Source organism: Enhydra lutris, unplaced genomic scaffold (genome assembly GCF_002288905.1).
Source record: "Enhydra lutris kenyoni isolate GAN:26980312 unplaced genomic scaffold, ASM228890v2 scaffoldscaffold123, whole genome shotgun sequence".
In the NCBI taxonomy this organism is placed as follows: domain Eukaryota; kingdom Metazoa; phylum Chordata; class Mammalia; order Carnivora; family Mustelidae; genus Enhydra; species Enhydra lutris.
The window spans coordinates 792,522-817,274 of record NW_019154207.1 but is presented as its reverse complement, the minus strand read 5'-3'; the positions used below and the strand labels follow the sequence as shown (position 1 = coordinate 817,274).

General features: G+C 36.9%; 1 protein-coding gene across 1 annotated transcript in view; it reads right to left on the bottom strand.

Moving 5' to 3' along the window:
- LOC111139897 (nuclear RNA export factor 2-like) overlaps positions 1-24,753 on the bottom strand; it is a 39,317-nt gene that overhangs the window by 13,345 nt on the left and 1,219 nt on the right. Inside the window, exon 2 of the mRNA XM_022492323.1 lies at positions 23,971-24,068. Coding sequence (XP_022348031.1) covers positions 23,971-24,068 — 98 coding nt within the window. The remainder of the gene's footprint in view (positions 1-23,970; positions 24,069-24,753) is intronic.

Below are 24,753 nucleotides of genomic sequence, written 5' to 3'. Positions count from 1 at the left end.
TTTCTTTCTTTTTTTTTCCTTTCTTTTTTTTTTTTTTTCTTTCTGAACCTCTTTTTATCCCCTTTCTCCCCCTCACGATTTGGGATCTCTTCTGATTTGGCTAAAGCATATTTTCCTGGGGTTGTTGCCACCCTTTTAGTATTTTACTTGCTCCTTCATCTACTCTTATCTGGACAAAATGACAAGGCGGAAAAATTCACCACAAAAAAAAGAACAAGAGGCAGTACCAAAGGCTAGGGACCTAATCAATACAGACATTGGTAATATGTCAGATCTAGAGTTCAGAATGATGATTCTAAAGGTTCTAGCCCGGCTCGAAAAAGGCACGGAAGATATTAGAGAAACCCTCTCGGGAGATATAAAAGCCCTTTCTGGAGAAATAAAAGAACTAAAACCTAACCAAGTTGAAATCAAAAAAGCTATTAATGAGGTGCAATAAAAAATGGAGGCTCTCACTGCTAGGATAAATGAGGCAGAAGAAAGAATTAGCGATATAGAAGACCAAATGACAGAGAATAAAGAAGCTGAGCAAAAGAGGGACAAACAGCTACTGGACCACGAGGGGAGAATTTGAGAGATAAGTGACACCATAAGACGAAACAACATTAGAATAATTGGGATTCCAGAAGAAGAAGAAAGAGAGAGGGGAGCAGAAGGTATATTGGAGAGAATTATTGGAGAGAATTTCCCTAATATGGCAAAGGGAACAAGCATCAAAATCCAGGAGGTTCAGAGAGCCCCCCTCAAAATCAATAAGAATAGGTCCACACCCCGTCACCTAATAGTAAAATTTACAAGTCTTAGTGACAAAGAGAAGATCCTGAAAGCAGCTCGGGAAAAGAAGTCCGTAACATACAATGGTAAAAATATTAGATTGGCAGCAGACTTATCCACAGAGACCTGGCAGGCCAGAAAGAGCTGGCATGATATATTCAGAGTACTAAACGAGAAAAACATGCAGCCAAGAATACTATATCCAGCTAGGCTATCATTGAAAATAGAAGGAGAGATTGAAAGCTTCCAGGACAAACAAAAACTGAAAGAATTTGCAAATACCAAACCAGCTCTACAGGAAATATTGAAAGGGGTCCTCTAAGCAAAGAGACCCTAAAAGTAGTAGATCAGAAAGGAACAGAGACAATATACAAAACTGAAAGAATTTGCAAATACCAAACCAGCTCTACAGGAAATATTGAAAGGGGTCCTCTAAGCAAAGAGAGACCCTAAAAGTAGTAGATCAGAAAGGAACAGAGACAATATACAATAACAGTCACCTTACAGGCAATACAATGGCACTAAATTGATATCTCTCAATACTTACCCTGAATGTTAATGGGCTAAATGCCCCAATCAAAAGACACAGGGTATCAGAATGGATAAAAAAACAAAACCCATCTATATGTTGCCTACAAGAAACTCATCTTAAACCTGAAGACACCTCCAGATTTAAAGTGAGGGGGTGGAAAAGAATTTACCATGCTAATGGACATCAGAAAAAAGCAGGAGTGGCAATCCTTATATCAGATCAATTAGATTTTAAGCCAAAGACTATAATAAGAGATGAGGAAGGACACTATATCATACTCAAAGGATCTGTCCAACAAGAAGATCTAACAATTTTAAATATCTATGCCCCTAACATGGGAGCAGCCAACTATATAAAGAAATTAATAACAAAATCAAAGAAACACATCGACAATAATACAATAATAGTAGGGGACTTTAACACTCCCCTCACTGAAATGGACAGATCATCCAAGCAAAAGATCAACAAGGAAATAAAGGCCTTAAATGACACACTGGACCAGATGGACATCACAGATATATTCAGAACATTTCATCGCAAAGCAACAGAATACACATTCTTCTCTAGTGCACATGGAACATTCTCCAGAATAGATCACATTCTCGGTCCTAAATCAGGTCTCAACCGTTATCAAAAGATTGGGATCATTCCCTGCATATTTTCAGACCACAATGCTCTGAAGCTAGAACTCAATCACAAGAGGAAATTTGGAAAAAACCCAAATACATGGAGACTAAACAGCATCCTTCTAAAGAATGAATGGGTCAACCAGGAAATTAAAGAAGAGTTGAAAAAATTCATGGAAACAAATGATAATGAAAACACAATGGTTCAAAATCTGTGGGACACAGCAAAGGCAGTCCTGAGAGGAAAATATATAGCGGTACAAGCCTTTCTCAAGAAACAAGAAAGGTCTCAGGTACACAACCTAACCCTACACCTAAAAGAGCTGGAGAAAGAACAAGAAAGAAACCGTAAACCCAGCAGGAGAAGAGAAATCATAAAGATCAGAGCAGAAATCAATGAAATAGAAACCAAAAAAACAATAGAACAAATCAATGAAACTAGGAGCTGGTTCTTTGAAAGAATTAATAAGATCGATAAACCCCTGGCCAGACTTATCAAAAAGAAAAGAGAAAGGACCCAAATAAATAAAATCATGAATGAAAGAGGAGAGATCACAACAAACACCAAAGAAATACAGACAATTATAAGAACATACTATGAGCAACTCTACACCAACAAATTTGACAATCTGGAAGAAATGGATGCATTCCTAGAGACATATAAACTACCACAACTGAACCAGGAAGAAATAGAAAGCCTGAACAGACCCATAACCAGTAAGGAGATTGAAACAGTCATCAAAAATCTCCAAACAAACAAAAGCCCAGGGCCAGACGGCTTCCCGGGGGAATTCTACCAAACATTTAAAGAAGAACTAATTCCTATTCTCCTGAAACTGTTCCAAAAAATAGAAATGGAAGGAAAACTTCCAAACTCATTTTATGAGGCCAGCATCACCTTGATCCCAAAACCAGACAAGGATCCCATCAAAAAAGAGAACTACAGACCAATATCCTTGATGAACACAGATGCAAAAATTCTCGCCAAAATACTAGCCAATAGGATTCAACAGTACATTAAAAGGATTATTCACCACGACCAAGTGGGATTTATTTCAGGGCTGCAAGGTTGGTTCAACATACGCAAATCAATCAATGTGATACAACACATTAATAAAAGAAAGAACAAGAACCATATGATACTCTCCATAGATGCTGAAAAAGCATTTGACAAAGTACAGCATCCCTTCCTGATCAAAACTCTTCAAAGTGTAGGGATAGAGGGCACATACCTCAATATTATCAAAGCCATCTATGAAAAACCCACCGCAAATATCATTCTCAATGGAGAAAAACTGAAAGCTTTTCCGCTAAGGTCAGGAACACGGCAGGGATGTCCGTTATCACCACTGCTATTCAACATAGTACTAGAAGTCCTAGCCTCAGCAATCAGACAACAAAAGGAAATTAAAGGCATCCAAATTGGCAAAGAAGAAGTCAAACTATCACTCTTCGCAGATGATATGATACTATATGTGGAAAACCCAAAAGACTCCACTCCAAAACTGCTAGAACTTGTACAGGAATTCAGTAAAGTGTCAGGATATAAAGTCAATGCCCAGAAATCAGTGTCATTTCTCTACACCAACAACAAGACAGAAGAAAGAGACATTAAGGAGTCCATCCCATTTACAATTGCACCCAAAACTATAAGATACCTAGGAATAAATCTAACCAAAGAGACTAAGAATCTATACACAGAAAACTATAAAGTACTCATGAAAGAAATTGAGGAAGACACAAAGAAATGGAAAAATGTTCCATGCTCCTGGATTGGAAGAATAAATATTGTGAAAATGTCTATGCTACCTAAAGCAATCTACACATTTAATGCAATTCCTATCAAAGTACCATCCATTTTTTTCAAAGAAATGGAACAAATAATCCTAAAATTTATATGGAACCAGAAAAGACCTCGAATAGCCAAAGCAATATTGAAAAAGAAAGCCAAAGTTGGTGGCATCACAATTCCGGACTTCAAGCTCTATTACAAAGCTGTCATCATTAAGACAGCATGGTACTGGCACACAAACAGACACATAGATCAATGGAACAGAATAGAGAGCCCAGAAATAGACCCTCAACTCTATGGTCAACTCATCTTCGACAAAGCAGGAAAGAATGTCCAATGGAAAAAATCCTCTTCAATAAATGGTGTTGGGAAAATTGGACAGCCACATGCAGAAAAATGAAATTGGATCATTTCCTTACACCACACACGAAAATAGACTCAAAATGGATGAAGGATCTCAATGTGAGAAAGGAATCCATCAAAATCCTTGAGGAGAACACAGGCAGCAACCTCTTCGACCTCAGCCGCAGCAACATCTTCCTAGGAACTTCGCCAAAGGCAAGGGAAGCAAGGGCAAAAATGAACTATTGGGATTTCATCAAGATCAAAAGCTTTTGCACATCAAAGGAAACAGTTAACAAAACCAAAAGACAACTGACAGAATGGGAGAAGATATTTGCAAATGACATATCAGATAAAGGGCTAGTGTCCAAAATCTATAAAGAACTTAGCAAACTCAACACCCAAAGAACAAATAATCCAATCAAGAAATGGGCAGAGGACATGAACAGACATTTCTGCAAAGAAGACATCCAGATGGCCAACAGACACATGAAAAAGTGCTCCACATCACTCGGCATCAGGGAAATACAAATCAAAACCACAATGAGATACCATCTCACACCAGTCAGAATGGCTAAAATTAACAAGTCAGGAAATGAGAGATGCTGGCGAGGATGTGGAGAAAGGGGAACCCTCGTACACTGTTGGTGGGAATGCAAGCTGGTGCAACCACTCTGGAAAACAGCAAGGAGGTTCCTCAAAATGTTGAAAATAGAACTACCCTATGACCCAGCAATTGCACTGCTGGGTATTTACCCTAAAGATACGAACGTAGTGATCCGAAGGGGCACGTGCACCTGAATGTTTATAGCAGCAATGTCTACAATAGCCAAACTATGGAAAGAACCTAGATGTCCATCAACAGACCACTGGATAAAGAAGATGTGGTATATATACACAATGGAATACTATGCAGCCATCAAAAGAAATGAAATCTTGCCATTTGCGACGACGTGGATGGAACTAGAGGGTATCATGCTTAGCGAAATAAGTTAATCGGAGAAAGACAACTATCATATGATCTCCTTGATATGAGGGAGAGGAGATGCAACATGGGGGGTTAAGGGGGTAGGAGAAGAATAAATGAAACAAGATGGGATTGGGAGGGAGACAAACCGTAAGTGACTCTTAATCTCACAAAACAAACTGAGGGTTAATGGGGTGAGGGGGGTTGGGGGGGTGGGATTATGGACATTGGGGAGGGTATGTGCTATGGTGAGTGCTGTGAAGTGTGTAAACCTGGCGATTCACAGACCTGTACCCCTGGGGATAAAAAGATATTATATGTTTAAAAAAATAAAATTAAAAAAAAAATCAGAGAGATCACACACACACACTTTCATGCACGTGCATATCCACTTACTGAAGGTTTGCATCTCAGCACAATCCCTGTCTCACTGCCGTTGTGCCAAAGTCAAAGATAACAACAAGGAGCATCAGAAATCAGTTGGTGCCTTTCACCCAGGCTGCCTGGGTTTCCCCTCAGTCTCTACTACAGTATTAACTGATACTCACACAAAGAAACGGTTGTGAGTATCCTTTATGACATCATGTGTGTTCACATGGTACTTCTTGTGTTGATCTGGAATTCTGCCTACATCATTGCTATGCCATTGAGCACATGACAATGGCGTCCCTGCTGTGGTAGGGAAAGAACAGGGTGAAAAGTAAACCAACACGTGCCTGGTGGGAACCAATACTTAATCAGAGTTGGGCAGACTCACTAGAGTTTTTTGACCTCCTCACAGAAGTCTAAAAATGATTGTATCCACAGTCCCTTTCTAGATCATGAATATTAGGCTCACAGGGGTTAGGTACATTTCCCTGGATTTCTCAGCCAAGTCAGTGGTGGAGCAGAAATTGTGTCCTCATCGATTGGTCTGCCTCCACATCCTAAGTGTTCCTTCAGCTACTGGGCTGCGTCTCCTTTATTAGTGGACTTTTAGGTCTCAAGGACCAATTTCTGTGAGCAGACAAAGGATGATGTTTTGTGAGCAGGAGTTAGTCTCCTGCTTGGGCGGATCCAGGTGTCTTGGACCAAGTGGAGATATAGGTCTTGAACTAGATGGATAAATCTGTTTGGATCACAGAGTTTGCCAATTAAGAGTCACTTTGAGGTGGCATTGTCTGGCATATAACAGGGCTTAATTAGTATTTAATAAATGAATGTAGGCAATGTAGATTTGTGATAAACAAAACCACTTTTGAGAATCCATACATCTCAACCACTTCCACCCACATCTACTTATTCCAGAAAAAAAAATTGGGCTGCAGAACTATTTCATAAACTGCTTGTAAAGCTACCATGTGTTGGATTTGTCTTTTGCAAAATTAGTATTTTTCACTAGTGTACAGTTAGATCTAGAGCTGATTACCCCCCTCTTGATTAATGCTGAAACTACTGCTTTTCTGATCTGAGGAAAGGAGGATTTTGCAAACTGGTGGCAGAAATGAAGAGAGGGTTTCCTTAAATCTAGCAGATATAGCTGGTGCTGGTATGTGTACGAAGAATGTTCTGGACCTACATGCATGTCTGTGGGTGCTCAGCTTTGTGACAGCCAGTACTGTACTTGTCTCAGAGGAAAGCAAGAGTGTGTGCATGAGCATGTGTGTGTGCATGGGCATGTGTTAATATTATCTGTTTTACATTTGTATAATTAAATTACATTTGTATACATTTATATAGTTAGATTACAGATACATGTATTTCAAATCATGTTGAAAAGTTCATTGCCACACAAAACAGGACCTAATATACATTTTCTTTTCATTTATTATATACTATATATATCCAATTTTTGCTTCTTGTTTTTAATATGCCCTTTAATTTTTTACATCTTTGCATTTTAATATTTGAATTGATTTTCAAATTTAAAGTATTGGAATTCTCTATACAAGGTATTTCTAATGAGGGAAGCCAAATTCCCAGTGGAGCATGGCTTGGGATTTAGGACAGTTCCAAGATTTCAGTCTGTACTCTACAGCTTCCCAGGAGAAGCACATCATATTTTAAATTATAAGAGACAATTTCCTAAGAATATTTACACCAATGTATTTCTCCACTAACAGTGCAAGAGAGTCTAATTTCCTACAGTATGCTTAACCATTCTTACACTTTGACCAAGACATTTCACCTCAAAATGTCCTATGCTGAAATATATACTTATAATTATACGGCTGTGCTTTATATGCTCTTTGACACAGAAAAACAATAGGATCTGGGAGTGACTGATACTGACAGAAGAGAGGTAGAAATGATTGTCCCTTGAATCAAGGATAGGAAAGAAGAGGCATGGTACCTGACATACAGAACAAAAAGGCCAAGGGATGGACGTGCCAGTCAGAAAGATGAGGGTGAGCATTGGGAAGAGAATGAAACACAAATGGGAAAAGCCTATGAGGAACTGAAAAATCCTGGCAATATGCACCTCTCTGGAAACCTTTCTTTCTTACCATGTATAACTTGTCTGTCTTTGTTACTTCATCTTCAAGCTGAACACCAAAGAAAGAGTTCCTATGGTCTAAGAAGGGAGAGATCATACAGGGGAAGAGCATACAGTGATGAGTTTCTTGGACGAAGGGCTAGAGTTCAGAGCGTGTTGGTCCCAGACACCATCGCCAATATTGTCCACCGGACTTTGGGTACCATCTCCGTGTTCATTTCAGCCCTAACACAGAGTCATACATCATTTGTTATGGGCACAGGACTAGAGGTCAGATCAATGAGGGTTTGAATCCTAGTGCTAAATTCTATGTTCTAGGGAAAGTAACTTTGACTTCATGGTGACTCACCTTATTTTTTTTTCCCCTTAAATTGAAAATAGTAACAGTTTTGCCTCATAATTGTGAAAATAAAGTTAATATATGGAAATACATGGAAAACACCTGGAGAAATGCCTGTGACCAAATAAACACTATAAGTAAGTTAGCTATTATTAGGCCAGTACTTAGTACAACATCTGGTGTTTAGTAAAGGATGGATGGGTGTTATTTACATTCATTGTTGTTAGTCCTCTGGGAAATGAGAAGGAAAACAGATGAGTGTATGGGAGAAGATCATGGTGTCAACTATTAATGTATTTATAAAGTAGCAACAGTAAAAACAGGACAGGCTTGGTGGGAAATGATCTGACATTGATCTAATCAAGAGAACCAAAATAAAATGCTTACACTCTGATACAGGCATACAGACTGGTTTGAAAGGGGGCTTACATTCTGAGTTCCAGTATTTTTGCTAAAAATGTATTATTATTTAAAAAATGGTGGGACACCTGGGTAGCTCAGTTGGTTAAGGGTTTGACTTTTGATTTTGGCTCAGGTCATGATCTCAGAGCTGTGAGATCAAGCCCCATGTCAGGCTCCATGCTGCCTAAGATTCTTTCTCTCCCTCTCCCTCTGCCCCTCCCTCCCACTCATGCTCTTTTTCTAAAAAAAACGATTCAAGTTCAAGTGGCAGGCTCAAAAAGCAAGATAGAATACTCCTGATACCTTATGCCATTATGTGAAAGAAAAAAGAGTCAGGATACAAAGCTGTATATTACAGAGTGATGTCAGCAACAAGATTGACTAGGAAGCTACAAGGCTTCCTTCTCCCACAGAGACACTGAGTTAACAACAATATATGAACAAGAATATCTCTGTAGGGACTCTGGAGGTGAACAGAAAAAATACAGCATTCAAGCCCTTATAAAACCAGGGATTTTAGCTAAAGAGGTAGTAAAATTCATGTTGTTTTGTGGGATTGTTCATGCCCCTTTGCCTTTGTGACATACCACAGAACAACCAGGAGGAAGCCGCCCATATTCTTTCTCCTCCCTTGGGATGGAATTAAGAGTGGACCATGTATCCAACATTCTGGCTTATTAGGGGGCTGATTCGGGATGAATTTCTGTCTTGTGTAAATTAGAAAACTTACTGGGCTTGCATCAAAGTTTAGAAAGTGCTGAAAACAGAAGCAAGCAGTAAATGAGAGCTTCAGTTTCACAGGCAGATGCCAGGGAGAGCAAGAGACCAGAAAGGTATGAAAGGTCCTAGAACTTCCAGCAAGGTTGACCTTAGTGAAGGTCATCCCCTGAATGAAACATGTACACAACAACTGGCAGAGCTGGTTGCTTTTTCAAATGCCCAAGTCTCAGCAAAAAATTACAAGGCCTATAAAGAAACAGTGAAATATGGTCCAATTAAAAGAATAAAATAAAACTAAATAAATAATATAAATAATAAACAAATACTAAATATTAATAAGTATATATTAATATAAACATCCATATACTCACATAAATATATTTATATATTACAATATTAATAAATATTTAATAAATATTAATAAGTAAATATAGACACATTAATAAAATAAATAAATAATCTAAATAAAATAATAAATAAAATAAAACTCCAGAAACTGACTGTAAAATAAAAAGATCTATGAGCAATCTGACAAAGAATTTTTTAAAAAAGATTTTACTTATTTATCTGAGAGAGAATGAGAGAGAACATGAAAGGGGAGAAGGTCAGAGGGAGAAGCGGACAACTTACAGAGCTGGGAGCCTGATGCAGGACTCAGTCCCAGGATTCCAGGATCATGACCTGAGCCAAAGGCAGTGGCTTAACCACCTGAACCACCCAGGTGCCCCCAGTCTGACAAAGAATTTAAAATAAATATCCTAAAGATGCTCAATAAGCTAAAAGTGAAAACTGACAGATAACTGGATGAAACAAGAAAACAATGTCTGAACAAAGTGAGTACATCAAGATGATAGAAACTACAAAAAAAGGTAAAAATTTTGGAGCTGCAAAATACAAGAACAACTGAAAATTTGTAAGGTAGAATTGGTAAGGCAGGAGATATAATTAGTGAACACGAAGACAGGTTATCTGAAATCACTGAGTCAGAGGAGCAAAAAGATAAAAGAATAAAGAAAAGTAAGGAGACCTATGGGACTTATGAGGCATTATAAAGAAGAACAATATATGCAGTAGGGGAATCCCAGAAAGAAAAGAGAAAGGGCCAGAGAGCTTTTTTTGCAAAAATAATGGTTCCATACTTCCTACATCTGAGGAAAGACATGAACATGATGATTTAAGAAGCTGAAGAAACTCCAATTAGGATGACTTCAAAGAGAATCACACTAAACTACATTATCAAGTTGCCCAAAGTCAAAGACAATGAGAGAATCTTGTGAGCATCGAGAGAAAAGAAATTTATCATGTACAAGGGAACTTTTTATAAGATTGATTTGCCAGCCAAAACATTGCAGGCTAGAAGGGAGTGAGATGATATATTCTAAGTACTGAAGTAAAAAAAAAAATAACTGTCAACCAAGAATACTGTATCTGGCAAATTACCTTTAACAAATGAAGGAGAAATTAAAACTTTTCCAGATAAACAAAAACTGAGGGAGTTCATTATCACTAGAATTCTTCTACAAGAATTACTAAAGGGAGTCCAAGTTAAAATAAAAGGATAGTAGACAGACACACTATGCTGTGTGAAAATATTAGATTCTGAAATAAAGGTAAATACATGGGCCAATAGAGTAACCTGTACTATTGTAATTTTGGCACATTAAATGACAATGAGAATTTAAATGACAAATATTTTTAAAAACCTATAAATCTATGTTAAGGAATATACAATATATAAAGATGTAATGCACAACTTCAATAGCAAAATGTAGGGCAGGTGGAGGTGTAAAGCAGTTAAGTTTTTGTATGCAATTTAAGTTAAACTGTTATCAATTTAAAACAAATGCTATAACTTTAAGATGTTTTATGTAACTACAATGATAACCACAAAGAAAAAAATCTATAGAATATATGAGAAGGGAATCAAACCATATCACTACAAAACATCAGTTAAATACAGAGGGAGACAGTGAGATAGGAAAGTAGGGACAAAAAAGCTACAAGATATACAGAAAATAATGAACAACAGGGCAATAGTAAGTCTTTCCCCATCAGTTATTGCTTTAAATGTAAATGGATTCATCTCCTCAGTCAAAAGACACAGATTGGCCAAATAGATTTTAAAAAACTTGATCCAAATATATGCTGTCTACAAGAGATTCACTTTAAATCTAAGGACATAGAGAAGCTAGAACTGAAAGTGTGGAAAAAGATATTCTATGCAAATAATAACCAAGAGAGAGCAGCAGTGGCTATACTAATACCAGACAAAATATACCTTAAGTAAAAAACTGCCAGAAAAGACAAAGAAGGACATTATATAATAGTAAAAGGATCAATTTACCAAGATGATATGACAATTATTTACGTATGTATGGACTAAACTACGGAGTTCCTAAATATATGAAGCAATCTTTGATAAAATTGAAGGGGGAAATAGACAGCAACACAATAATAGTAGGAGACTATAATGCCTAACTTTCAATAATAGCAGAACAACCAGACAGAAGATCAATAAGAGAATAGAGGACCTGAGCAACAGTATAGATTAATTGGGTCAAACAAATATATATGAAACACTCCCCCAAGAACAGCATATATTCTTCTCAAGTGCACTGGGACATCTCCAGAATAGACTGCATGCAAGGCAACAAATTAAGTCTTTTTTTAAAAAAGATTTTATTTATTTATTTGAGAGAGAGAAAGGGAATGAGAGAGAGAGAGCATGAGAGGAGAGAGGTCAGCGGGAGAAGCAGACTCCCCGCCGAGCAGGGAGCCTGATGCAGGACTCCAGGATCATGACCTAAGCCGAAGGCAGTCGCTTAACCAACAGAGCCACTCAGGTGCCCAGAGCCATAAGTCTTAACAAACTCAAGAAGAGTGAAATAATACGAAGTATCTTTTCCAATCGCAATGGAATAAAACTAGAAATCAGCAGTATAAGGAAAACTGGAAAATCTATGAATGTACTGAAATTAAACAGCACACTCATAAACAACCAATGGGTCAAAGAAGTAGTCACAAAGGAAATTAGAAACTACTTTGAGACAAATTAAAATGAAAATACAACATACCAAAACTTATGGGATGCAGCACAAGCAACACTAACAAGGAAGTTTATAGTTTTAAACGTGTACATTAAAAAGATGAAAGATCCCAAATCAACAATGAACTTTTATACTTCAAGAAATTAGAAAAAGGACAAGCAAAACCCAAAACTCGCAGAAGGAAGGAAGTAATTAAATAAGAGCAAAGATAAATGGCATAGAGAAAGGAAAAACAATAGAAAAAAATCAACAAAACTTTTGAGTCAGTCTTTTGAAAAGGTAAACAAAATTGACAACCCTCTAGTTAGATTCACTAAGAAAAAAATAAAGATCCAAATAACAAAAGTCAGAAATGAAAGAAGGACATTACAACTGATACCACTGAAATGAAAAGTGTTGTAGGAGTATACTATAAACAATTGTATGCCAACAAATTGGAAAACCTGGAAGAAATAAATTCCTAGAAAAACAGCAACTACCAGGACTGAATCATATCTGAAATAGAAAATGTGAACAGGTCAATTGTGAGTAAGGAGAGTGAATCTATTATCAAAAACCTCCCAACAAGGTAAAGCCCAGGACCAGATGCCTTTCACTGGCGAATTCTATCAAATATTTAAAGAAGAATGAATGCCAAATGAAACCTGTCCAAAAAATTGAAGAAGGAACACTTCCAAGCTTATTCTATGACACCAGCATTTCCCTTATACCAAAGCCAGACAGACACTACAAGAAAACTATAGGCCAATATCCTTGGTGAATATTCATTCAAAACCCTCTAGAAATATGAGCAAACCAAATGCAACACCACATTAAAAGGTTTACACCATGACCAAGTGAAAGTTATCCTTAGGATGCAAGGATAGTTCAACATGTGATAATCAATCATTGTAATACACTACATTAACAGAATGAAGGACAAAAACAAACTCATCATCAAAGTTATGTAGGAAAACAATTTACATAATTTAAGACACTTTCATAATTAAAAAAAAAACACTTGACAAAATAGAGATAGAAGGAAACATCACTAATCAGCAGAGGGATGCAAATAAAAACCACCATGAGATACCACCTACACCTATTAGGATGGCTACAAAAAAAACAGAGTAAGTGTTTGTGAGTATGTGAAGAAATTGGAAGCCTCATGCACTTTTGGTGGAAAGGCAAAACAATATAGCCTTTATAGAAAATAGTATGAAGAATCCTCAAAAAAATTAAAAGTAGAACTACCATATAACCCAGAAATCACAATTCTGGTTATATATTCACAGGAATTGAAAGTGGAGTCTCAAAGAGATATTTGCACATACATGTTCATAACATTATTCATAAACAGCCAAGAGCTAGATGGTAAAATGTTCATTGGTGGAAGAATGGATAAACAAATATTGGTATATGTATACTACAGAATATAATTCAACCTTAAAATGGAAGAAAATCCTGTCACATGCTACAAGATGGATGAACCTTGAAAACATTATGCTTAATGAAATAAGCTGGTCACAATAAGAGAAATACTGTATTATTCCACTCTTATGGTGTATCTTAGGTAGTCAAACTCATAGAAACAGACAGTAGAATGGTAGTTATTAGGGTCTGGTGGAAAAGGGCGAGAGAAGCTGCTGTTTCATATAGTTTCAGTTTTGCAAGATGAAAAAGTTCTGGAGATTGGTTTCACAAATATGTGAGTATACTTAACAGTACTGAACTATATACTTAGAAATGGTTATGATGATAAATTTTATGTTCTGTGCTTTTTGCCACAATTTTTAAAAATGTACATTATAATACATTACTGAGAAGTAAATATTAGTGCAAGTTTATGCTTTGTAGTATGGAGATTTCTCAAAAAGTTGAAGACAGAGCTACCCTATGATCCAGCAATTGCACTACTGGGTATTTACCCCAAAGATTCAAATGTAGTGATTCGAAGGGGCACATGCACCCAAATGTTTATAGCAGTAATATCCACAATAGCCAAACTATGGAAAGAGCCTAGATGTCCATCAACAGATGAATGGATAAAGAAAATGTCTGTATATACTATGCAGCCACCAAAAAACCTGAAATCTTGTCATTTGCAACGACATGGATGAACTAGAAGGTATTATGCTAAGTGAAATAAGTCAATCAGAGAAAGACATCATACGATCTCACTGATATGAGGAATTTGAACAAGGCAGAGGATCATAGGGGAAGGGAGGGAAAAATGAAACAAGACAAAACTTGAGAGAGAGACAAACCATAAGAGACTCTTAATTTCAGGAAACAAATTGAGGGTTGCTGGAGGGGAGGGGAGTGAGAAGGATGGGGTGACTGGGTGATGAACACTGGGGAGGGTATGTGCTATGGTGAGTACTGTGAAACGTGTAAGACTGGTGATTCACAGACCTGTACCCCTAAAACAAATAATACATTATATGTTACTAAATAAAAAAAAAGAAAGTTTATGTTTTGATTTACAAATACAAACATAAAGAAATCAAGGTAAAGGAACATAAGAATGTCAACTGTGTTTAAAAATGGTTGGCTGGAATGCAGATATTTATACTTTCATGTCCACGATTCACTTGTATACAAGGCTGGGTTGAGGTTTTGTCAGGTGTTTGAGGGGGAAGCACTACTCTTATTGACTCATTATGCAGCACAATAGAAACAATTTATTATTGATAATCAGATCCCCCGTCTTCTGATTAATAAGCTGCAACAATTTGGAAAATTCACCCAATTTATCCTGATCTCAAATTACTTACATGTAAAAATCAGGGATTAAAGCTAACTGCCACCTTAATCAAGGTATAAAGTATATACCACACTACCTTGATCAAGATATAAAGCATAAACCACATGGGTATATACCATGCCAAATTAGTCTCTTTTTCTCGCATGTAAACCTCGATCTACATTCTCTCACTACATATTCATTTTGCCTGCTCTAGAATCTCATTTTTTTAAATGGAATCATATATCCAGTATGCCTTTGTGTCTGGCTTCTTTAAGTCAGCACAATGTTTTTGAGATCCACCCATGTTTTTGTCTTTTTTTAATTGCTGAGTAATATCCTATCATATGTATCTGTATACCTTTGATAAAATTTTAATGAGACTTCAGGAATAAGTGAAAGTAGATTTTTATGTTAAATCAGCCATATTTCTTGATCAGTTTTCTATTCTTTTACAATATATATAATTTCTTCCTTTATCATACTTTTATCTCTCTAGAAAATATTATCTTAAGGTCCTATTCTACTTTTTCTATTTTTTTTTATATTCTTTCATTACAAATCATTTGATTTGTTGAGTTCTTTCTGTCTCTTCCATCCTTACCCTGGGTCATGATTGTCTCCTGCAAAGAAAGCTTCACTGCCAAGTCAGCACTGTGCTCATGGGTATTTAGCTTTCATCTACACCTTGTTTGTTACTATTGGCATATCATATGTATTTATTAATGTAATATTATTATTCCAAAACCACAAGTGTAAAATTTTGAAGTGAAATATTGTTAAATATTTGCACTGTCATCATTTAAATCATTCAGGTAGTTCTGGACATTGTTCACATACTAGAGCCACTTGGGGAGACTGAAAAAAAGAGGAAGGAGTTAAGATGGCAGAGTAGTAGGGGGACCTTAAGCTTGCCTCATCCCTCGAACACAGCTAGATAAATATCAAACCATTCTGAACACCCAAGAAATCGATCTGAGGATTGAGAGAACAAAGCTGTACATCTGTAAGTAAAAAAATGACCACCCATGGAAGGTAGGAGCTGCAGAGAGTTGATTTGGAGGGGAAAAGACTGTAGGTGCTATTAAGTGGAGGGAGCCTTGACCACAGAGAGGAGAGAGAGAGAAAGCAGCAGGTAGGAGATTACACAAGAAAAATTCTTCCCTAAAACCACTGACTGGGAAAAGGAAGGGGGACTGAATACCACAAGTTACTATAAGCATCAGAGTGCAAAGTCTGAAGTTTTAGAAGTCCATGCCATCACCAGGGTCATGCCTGGTGGGCTTAGCGGTGCTCCTGTGGGGAAGGAGGGCAGAGATCCGAGAGTGGGCGGTGTGGTCTGAAGTCGCATGGGGAGAAACAATTCGCCTTCTTGGAGTGCATTTGGGAATGGTGGCATAGCCTCTCTGGGGACAAAAGAACTGGCAGTGGCAATGTGCTGCCCTGTTCCCTAGCATAAGAACAAAGACACCAGCAGAGGGGAGCAAACCTTGGTGCCGACTTTTTGCTGCACTTTACTATAATGTCTGAATCACATTGCAGTTGTGCAACCCACAAACGAGAAAAGTGCGGTTAGACCCTCCCCCAGAGGACCAGTGTAGGTCCAGACCATGTGGGTTCCTAAAATTTGGAGTTTTGAAACCCAGCTACAGGTCTGAGATAAAACACAGGCGTACTGTGCAACCTGGCAGGCAGATAGCTCAGACACAGACAGGGGGAAGGCATGGATATGACAGAAACCAGGGGCACAAGATGGGTGATTGTTCTTCTGTGAACAGTGAGAGGTGTAAACTCCCTGCTTCAGGGACAAGAGTGGGATGAGGCCATTCCCTATCCCTGCCATCAGCCCTGAAAGAGTTCAGTGAGCAACATAGTGCCGCCAGTGGAGGCTGAAGCTGCTTATAGCAATCCCCATCCGCCAGCAACCTGCAGGAGCATCTTTCCTCGGCAGTTCTCCTGGAATAAGTGCAGCAGGCCCCACCACTAGAAGACCAGAACAACCCCTCATAGGCACCAAATTTACTGATCATAGAGTGCTGCAAAGCTTCAGATCTGGGGGGAAATAGGATCTAGCCGTTGCTGCCGTTGCTTCTTCTTCTTTCTTCTTCTTTCTTTCTTCTTCTTCTTTCTTCTTCTTTATTCTTCTTTCTTCTTCTTTCTTCTTCTTCTTTCTTCTTCTTTCTTCTTCTTTTTCTTCTTCTTCTTTTTCTTCTTCTTAATCTAGTTTCTTTTAACAAGCAGACCAAAAGACACAGAGTTAAAACTTGCCATACAGTGGACAAGGTCCAAACAACCCCTACTGTAAGCAAAAAGAAATTCTGCAGAGGACTGACCTGAGGTAGGAGTAGCCAAAACACAGAGGCAGAGTGCATATAGGACTTTTTTGGGGGGGACCTTTTTGGGGACCTCTTCTTAATATAGCCATTACTCTCAGAAGCAGGAATATATCAGGCTTTTCTAACAAACATGCAAAAAAACAGTGACCTAGACAAAATAATAGGACAGAGGAATTCACCCCAAAAGAAAGAACAGGAAGAAGTTAAAGTCCAGGGATTTAATCAATACAGATATAAGATGTCTGAACCAAAATTTAAAACAACAATTATAAGGATATTATCTGGGCTTGAAAAAAACATAGAAAACATTAGAGGATCACTTACTGCAGAGATAAAAGAACTAAAAACTATTCAGGCTGAAATTAAAAATGCTATAACTGAGATGCGAAACTGACTAAATGCCATGACAATGACGATGGATGAAGCAGTGGAATAAATCAGTAATATGGAAGATAAAATTCTAGAAAATAATGAAGCTGAAAAGAAGAGGGAAAGAGAGGTATTGGATCACAAATGTAGATGTAGGGAACTCAGCAACTCCTTAAAGGTTAATAATATTTATATCATAGGAATCCCAGAAGGAGAGAGAAAAAAAGGGGCAGAAGGTTTATTTGAGCAAATTACACCTGAAAACTCCTAATCTGAGTAAGGTCATAGACATTGAAATCTGAGAAACAGAGGGAACTCCCATTAAATTCAACAAAAGCTGGCCATCACTAAGACATATCATAGTCAAACTCACAAAATACACAAAAAAGGAAAGAATCCTGAAAGCAGCAAGGGAAAAAAGTCCTTAACCTAGAAGGGAAGATAGATGAGGTTGCAGCAGAGGTGTCCACAGAAACCTTGGTAAGCCAGAAGTGAGTGGCATGATATATCCAACATGCTGAGTGGAAAAAACATGCAACCAAGTATACTTTATCTGGTAAGGCTGATACTCAGAATAGAAGGAGACATAAAGAGTTTCTCAGATAAACAAAAACTGAAGGAATTCATGACTACTAAACTGGCCCTGCAAAAAATATTAAAGGGGACTCTCTGAGTGGGGAAAAAAAGACCAAAAGCAACAAAGACCAGAAAGGAACAGAGAACATCACCAGAAACAGTAACTTTATAGGTAATACAATGGTGCTAAATTAATATTTTTCAATAATCATTCTGAATGTAAATGTACTAAATGGTCCAATCAAAAGACATAGGGTTTCAGAATGCATATACATAAAAAAGACCCATCTATATGCTGCCTATAAGAGGCTCATTTTAGACCTAAAGACATCTGCAGATTGTAAGTGAGGGGATGGACTGTGGAAATAAATGCTTACAGACATTAAAATAAAGCTCGGGTAACCATACTTGTACCATAAAATCTATATTTTAAACCAAAGGCTGTAAATAGAGTTGAAGAAGGGCATTGTATCATAATTAAAGGGTCATCCATCAAGCAGATCTAACAAGTGTAAATATTTCTGCTCCGAACTCAGGAGCAGCCAAATATATAAATCAGTTAACAACAGACATAAAGAATCTCATTGATAATAATACAATACTTTAACACCCGACTTAAAGCAATGGACAGATCATCTAAGCATAAAATCAACAAGGAAACAATGGTTTTGAATGACACACTGGACTGGATTGAGTTAACAGATGTATTCAGAACGTTTCATCCTAAAGCAGCAGAATACTCATTATTTTCGAGTCTAAATGAAACATTCTCCAGAACAGATCACACACCATGCATATTTTCAGACCACAATGCTATGAAACTTGAAATCAACCACAAGAAAAAAATTTAGAAAGACTACAAATACATGGATGTTAAAGAACATCTTAGTAAAGAATGAATGGGCTAACCAGGAAATTAAAGAAGAAATAAAAAATATACATGGAAGCAAATGAAAATGAAAACACAACAGTCCAAAACCTTTGTGATGCAGCAAAGGCAGTCTTAAGAGGGAAGTATATTGCAATACAATAAGCCTACATCAAGAAGCAAAAAAAAGCCTCAGATATACAACCTAAACTTACACCTAAAGGAGCTAGAAAAGGAAGAGCAAATGAAGACTAAAGCCAGCAGAAGGGAAGTAATAGATTGGAGCAGAAATAAATGATATAAACAAAACAAAACAAAAAACCCACAGTAGAACACGTCAACAAAACTAAGAGCTGGTTCTTTGAAATATTTAACAAAATAGATAAACTCCTAGCCAGACTTATCAAAAAGAAAAAAAGAAAACACCCAAATAAATAAAATCATGATAGAAGGAGGGAGATCACAACCAACACCACAGAAATGCAAATAATTATAAGAGAATATTATAAAAAATGATATGCCAACAAAGTGTGCAGTGAAGAAGTGGACAGATTCCTAGAAACATACAAACTACCAAAACTGAAACAGGAAGAAATAGAAAATTTGAACAGGAACCATAACCAGCAAAGAAACTGAAAAACTTTCCATGGTCATAGATTGAAAGAACAAATATTGTTAAAAATTTTATACTACCCAAAGAAATCTACAGATAACCAACAACATTTTTCAAAAAGCTAGAACAAACAACCTTAAAATTTGTATGGAACAACAAAAGACCCCAAATAGCCAAAGGAATGTTGAAAAAGAAAACTAAAGCTGGTGGCCTCATAATTCTGGACTTTAACCTGTGTTACAAAGCTGTATCCATCCAGCATAATCTCCTTCAGTCCCGTCCATGTTGATACAAAAGTTGGGTATTCATTCTTTCCTTTCTGATGGAGGCACAATATTCCATTGTATATATGGACCATATCTTCTTTATCCATTTGTCTGTTGAAGGGCATCTTGGCTCTTTCCACAGTTTGGTGACTGTGGCCATTGTTTCTATGAACATTGGGGTACAGATGACCCTTCTTTTCACTACATCTGTATCTTTGGGGTAAATACCCAGTAGTGCAATTGCAGGGTCACAGGGTAGTTCTATGTTTAATTTCTTTTTTTTTTAAAGATTTTATTTATCTGACAGAGAGAGATCACAAGCAGTCAGAGAGACAGGCAGAGGGAGAGGGGGAAGCAGGCTTCCCGCTGAGCAGAGAGCCCGATGCGGGGCTCAATCCCAGGACCCTGAGATCATGACCCTAAGGCAGCGGCTTAACCCACTGAGCCACCCAGGTACTCCTATGTTTAATTTCTTAAGGAAGTCAGTTAACATATGGTTTCACTTACTTGTGGAGCATAAGGAATAACATGGAGGATATTGGGAGAAGGGAGTTGGGGGAAATCAGAGGGGGAAACAAACCATGAGAGACTGTGTACTCTGAGAAACAAACTGAGGGTTTTGGAGGAGAGGGGAGTAGGGGTTTGAGTGAGCCTGGTGGTGGGTATAAAGGAGGGCACGTACTGCATGGAGCATTGGGTGTGATGCATAAACAATGAATCTTGGAACACTGAAAAAAAATAAAAGTTTAAAACAGAAACAAAAACAAAAACAAAAACAAAAAAACAAAGCTGTAAACATCAAGACGGTATGATATTGGCACAAAACCAGACAAATGGAAATGAATAGAAAACCCAGAAATGGACCTATATAACTATACGATCAACTAGTCTTTGACAAAGCAGGAAAGAATATCCAATGGAAAAAGACAGTTTCTTCAAATAATGATGGGAAAACTGGACAGCAGCTTGCAGAAGCATGAAACTGGAACACTTTTTATACTATACACAAAAATAAATTCCAAACAGATGAAAGGCCTAAATGTGAGACAGGAATCCATCAAAATCCTAGAGGAACACACAAACAGCAATCTCTTTTACATTGGCCATAGCAACTTATTACTAGACATGACTCTACTAGCTGACTCTAAAACTAGAAGCAAGAGAAACAAAACAAAAAATGAACTAATGGGACTTCATCATGATAAAAATCTTCTACACAATGAAGGAAACAATAAAACTAAAAGGCAACCTAAGGAATGGTAAAAGATATTTATAATATGACACATCTGACAAAGGATTAGTATCTAAAATCTATAAAGAACTTCTTAAACTCAATGCCCAAAAAAGAAATAATCCAGTTTAGAAACGGGCAGAAGACATGAATAGACATTTTTCCAAAGATGACATTCATATGGCCATCAGACATGAAAATACGCTCAACATCACTCATCATCAAGGAACTACAAATTAAAACCATGATGTGATACCACCTCGCACCTGTCAGAATGGTTAAAATTAATAACACAGGAAACAACAGATATTGGTGAGTATGTGGAGAAAGGGGAACCCTCTTACATTGTTGGTGGGAATACAAACAGAGCTGCAGCCACTGTGGAAAACAGTATGGAGGTTTCTCAGAAAGTTAAAATAGAACTACCCTAAGATACAGCAATTGCACCACTAGGTATTTACCCAACAGATACAAAAGTACTGATCTGAATAAGCACATGAACCCCTATGTTTATAGCAACATTATCTACAATAGTCAAACTATGAAGAGCCCAAATGTCCATCAACTGATGAATGGATAAGGAAGAAGTGGTATATACATACAGTGAAGTATTTCTTAGCCATCAAAAAAAAAGAAATCTTGCCATTTGCAATGATGTGGATAGAGCTAGAATGCATTATGATAAGTGAAATAAGTCAGTCAGAGAAAGACAAATACGATATGATATTACTCCTATGTGGAATTTAAGATATAAAACAGATAAACATAGGGGAAAAATAGAAGGGAAAACAAATCATAAGAGAGTTATATGTAAGTCATGAATCATAAATTATACTCCTGAAACCAATATTACACTATATGTTAACTAACTAGAATTTAAATAAAAATTTGAGAAAAAGAAATTTTAAAAAGTGAAAAAATGCTGGCACCAAGGTATACCTACAACAATTAAAGCAGAACTGGAATCAGACTAGACAACTACATTTTTAAACTCTCCACATGACTGCAGTGTGCAACCGAGACTGAAAATTACTATGTTAAACTGTCAGTTTTTGGTTTATGCTTGCCAGAAGATCCTAGGAATGATTTCCATCTCATTTGCTGACTTTCCACTTACGGCTATTTTGGAGACCTAGTGATTCCATTAGCATAGAGCAGGGAATTGGCAAACTACGGCCCATGGACCAAACCTTTTCTGTGGCCTGTTTTTGTGGGCCCTGCAAGCTAAGAATGGCTTTTACATATTTGAATGGTTAAAAAATCAATTCCCACACCTGAGCCATAATACCACAAGCAAATGGACTACTGAGAAAAAAAACCCTAGAATGAAGTCACAATTGACTACAGTAAATCTTCCTGGGCTTAGCCAAAGGGACTTCCAGCCATTTACCAGTTACTGTGCACTTGTTTTAAGGACAAGTGCTCTAAGCCAGAGTTCAACAATTATTTCTGGAAAGGGTCAAATCATAAATATTTGAGACTTTGCAGGCTTTTCAGTTTTTGATGGAGCTGTTCAAATCTATTGTTTTCAGCCAAAGGCTGCCATGCATATAGCATGGGCTCTGTTCTGGTAAAAGTTTTTATATATGGCTACAGACATGAGAATTTCAAATAATTTTCATGTGTCATAAAATAATACTGTTTTAAATTGAAGAAATAGAAAATAATATAAAGAGTTCTCTTTCTTTTCTTTTTTTTATAAAGATTTTATTTATTTATTTGACAGAGAGAGAGATCACAAGTAGGCAGAGGCAGGCAGAGAGAGAGGGGGAAGCAGGCTCCCCGCCGAGCAGAGAGCCCAATGTGGGGCTCGATCCCAGGACCCTGGGATGATGACCTGAGCTGAAAGCAGAGGCTTTAACTCACTGAGCCACCCAGGCACCCCAAGAGTTCTCTTTCTTAATTTAAAAAGGATTCCTGACAAATAATGCATGAAAAGGCAAAATTACTGTTCAATCTTAATTAGTTATAGAAATGCAAAAAAATTGGAAATAATAGCAAAACAAATCCAGCAATGGGTAAAACAGATAACACAACATAACAAAGTTGTGTTTATCCCAAACTTGCAGTGTGACTTAACATTAAGAGATCCATAATATAATCCATCACATTAATAAGATAAAGCAGGAAAAGGATAATCATCACAAAGATTTCAGAAACAGGGGTATAAATAAAATTTAGTAACCAATCAAGATTAAACAACAACTCTCAGCTGACCAAGAATAGAGAGCTATTTCTTTAAACTGATAACATGTATTTTTTAAAAAAGACTACAACAAACACCATACATAATTGTGAAACATTAAAAGCATTCCATATTAAATCAGATAATCAGTTCTTTTTTTAAAAAAATATTTAAGAGAGCGAGAACACGAGTAGGGGGAGGGACAGGGGGAGAAGGAGAGAATATAAAGCAGACTCTGCACTGAGCACAAAGCCCAGCGTGGGGCTCAGTCTCACAACCTTTAGATTATGATCTGAGCCAAAATCAAGAGTCTGATGCTCAACCAACTGAGCCACCCAGTCACCCTCATATGATCAGTTCTCTTCAACATCTGAGTCTCCTAGGCAGTGAGTTAACCAAAATAAATAAATGCATACATATATACATAAATTCATAACTGTAAAAGTGAAGAAACAAAACTCTTCTTAAAAAATTCCAGAGAATCTACAGAAAATTATAAGACTAGAGATTGACCAGTTTACTGGATGTAATACTATATATACAAAAGAATTGTAACAAATAGAAAATAATATATCATTGTGAATATATCATTTACAATAGCAAAAAGATTTGGTTCTGTGAAATATTCTGTGAACTGCCTCTCTTGGCAACTCTCACTTATAAACTTCATGATGTTCTGTTAAAGCAGCCTGAAAGGACTAAGACACTACCTCTCTCTTTGATATTCAAATTGCATATTAGCATAGTTATCTTAAAAATATGACAATATAAAAATCTTTTTACCTTTATTTCTATATGTCTCATATTTATCTGATGGAAGAACATATTTTTGTTGTTGCTGTCTTTTGGACATAGTATTTTGTGTATCAAACCTGGAAATGCTGAAATGAGAGAAAAGGTAAAGTGGATATGAGAAATAAAAATATTACACATGACAACATTCTTTAAGTGCCTATCAAACGATATCTCAAAACCTCACAAATGTAAACACAGTCCTTTATTTGCTGAATTTTACTCATCACTACCACCTGTGTGATTTTTATGTATCACCCATAATTTTACTTAATATGTTTTTCTTAAATAAATTTACTATTTTTTCCACATGAAGAACAGGAGGAAGGAAAAGAGTTTTCAAGGATTCTAAGAAGCAATGGTTAGAAAATCAGGAGAAAAATCAGAAGCTAATGGTGTCTGGTTGGATTAGTTTAAGCTACTTAGAGATCCCTAGAACAAAAATATATGCACCCAAATGTGCACTTTGAAAACCTGTTGGACTACAAAGTAAATCTAATAAAAACATTCTAAAACTTCAGATAATGGCTACTGTCACACTTAAAAATATTTTTTAATACATTTGAACTTTCACACTTTCATTGAAAAAATATCTGATTTTTTTAATTAAAGATTTTTATTTATTTATTTGACAGAGAGAGATCACAAGTAGGCAGAGAGGCAGGCAGAGAGAGAGGAAGGGAAGCAGGCTCCCCGCTGAGCAGAGAGCCTGATGTAGGGCTCGATCCCAGTACCCCGGGATCATGACCTGAGCCGAAGGCAGAGGCTTAACCC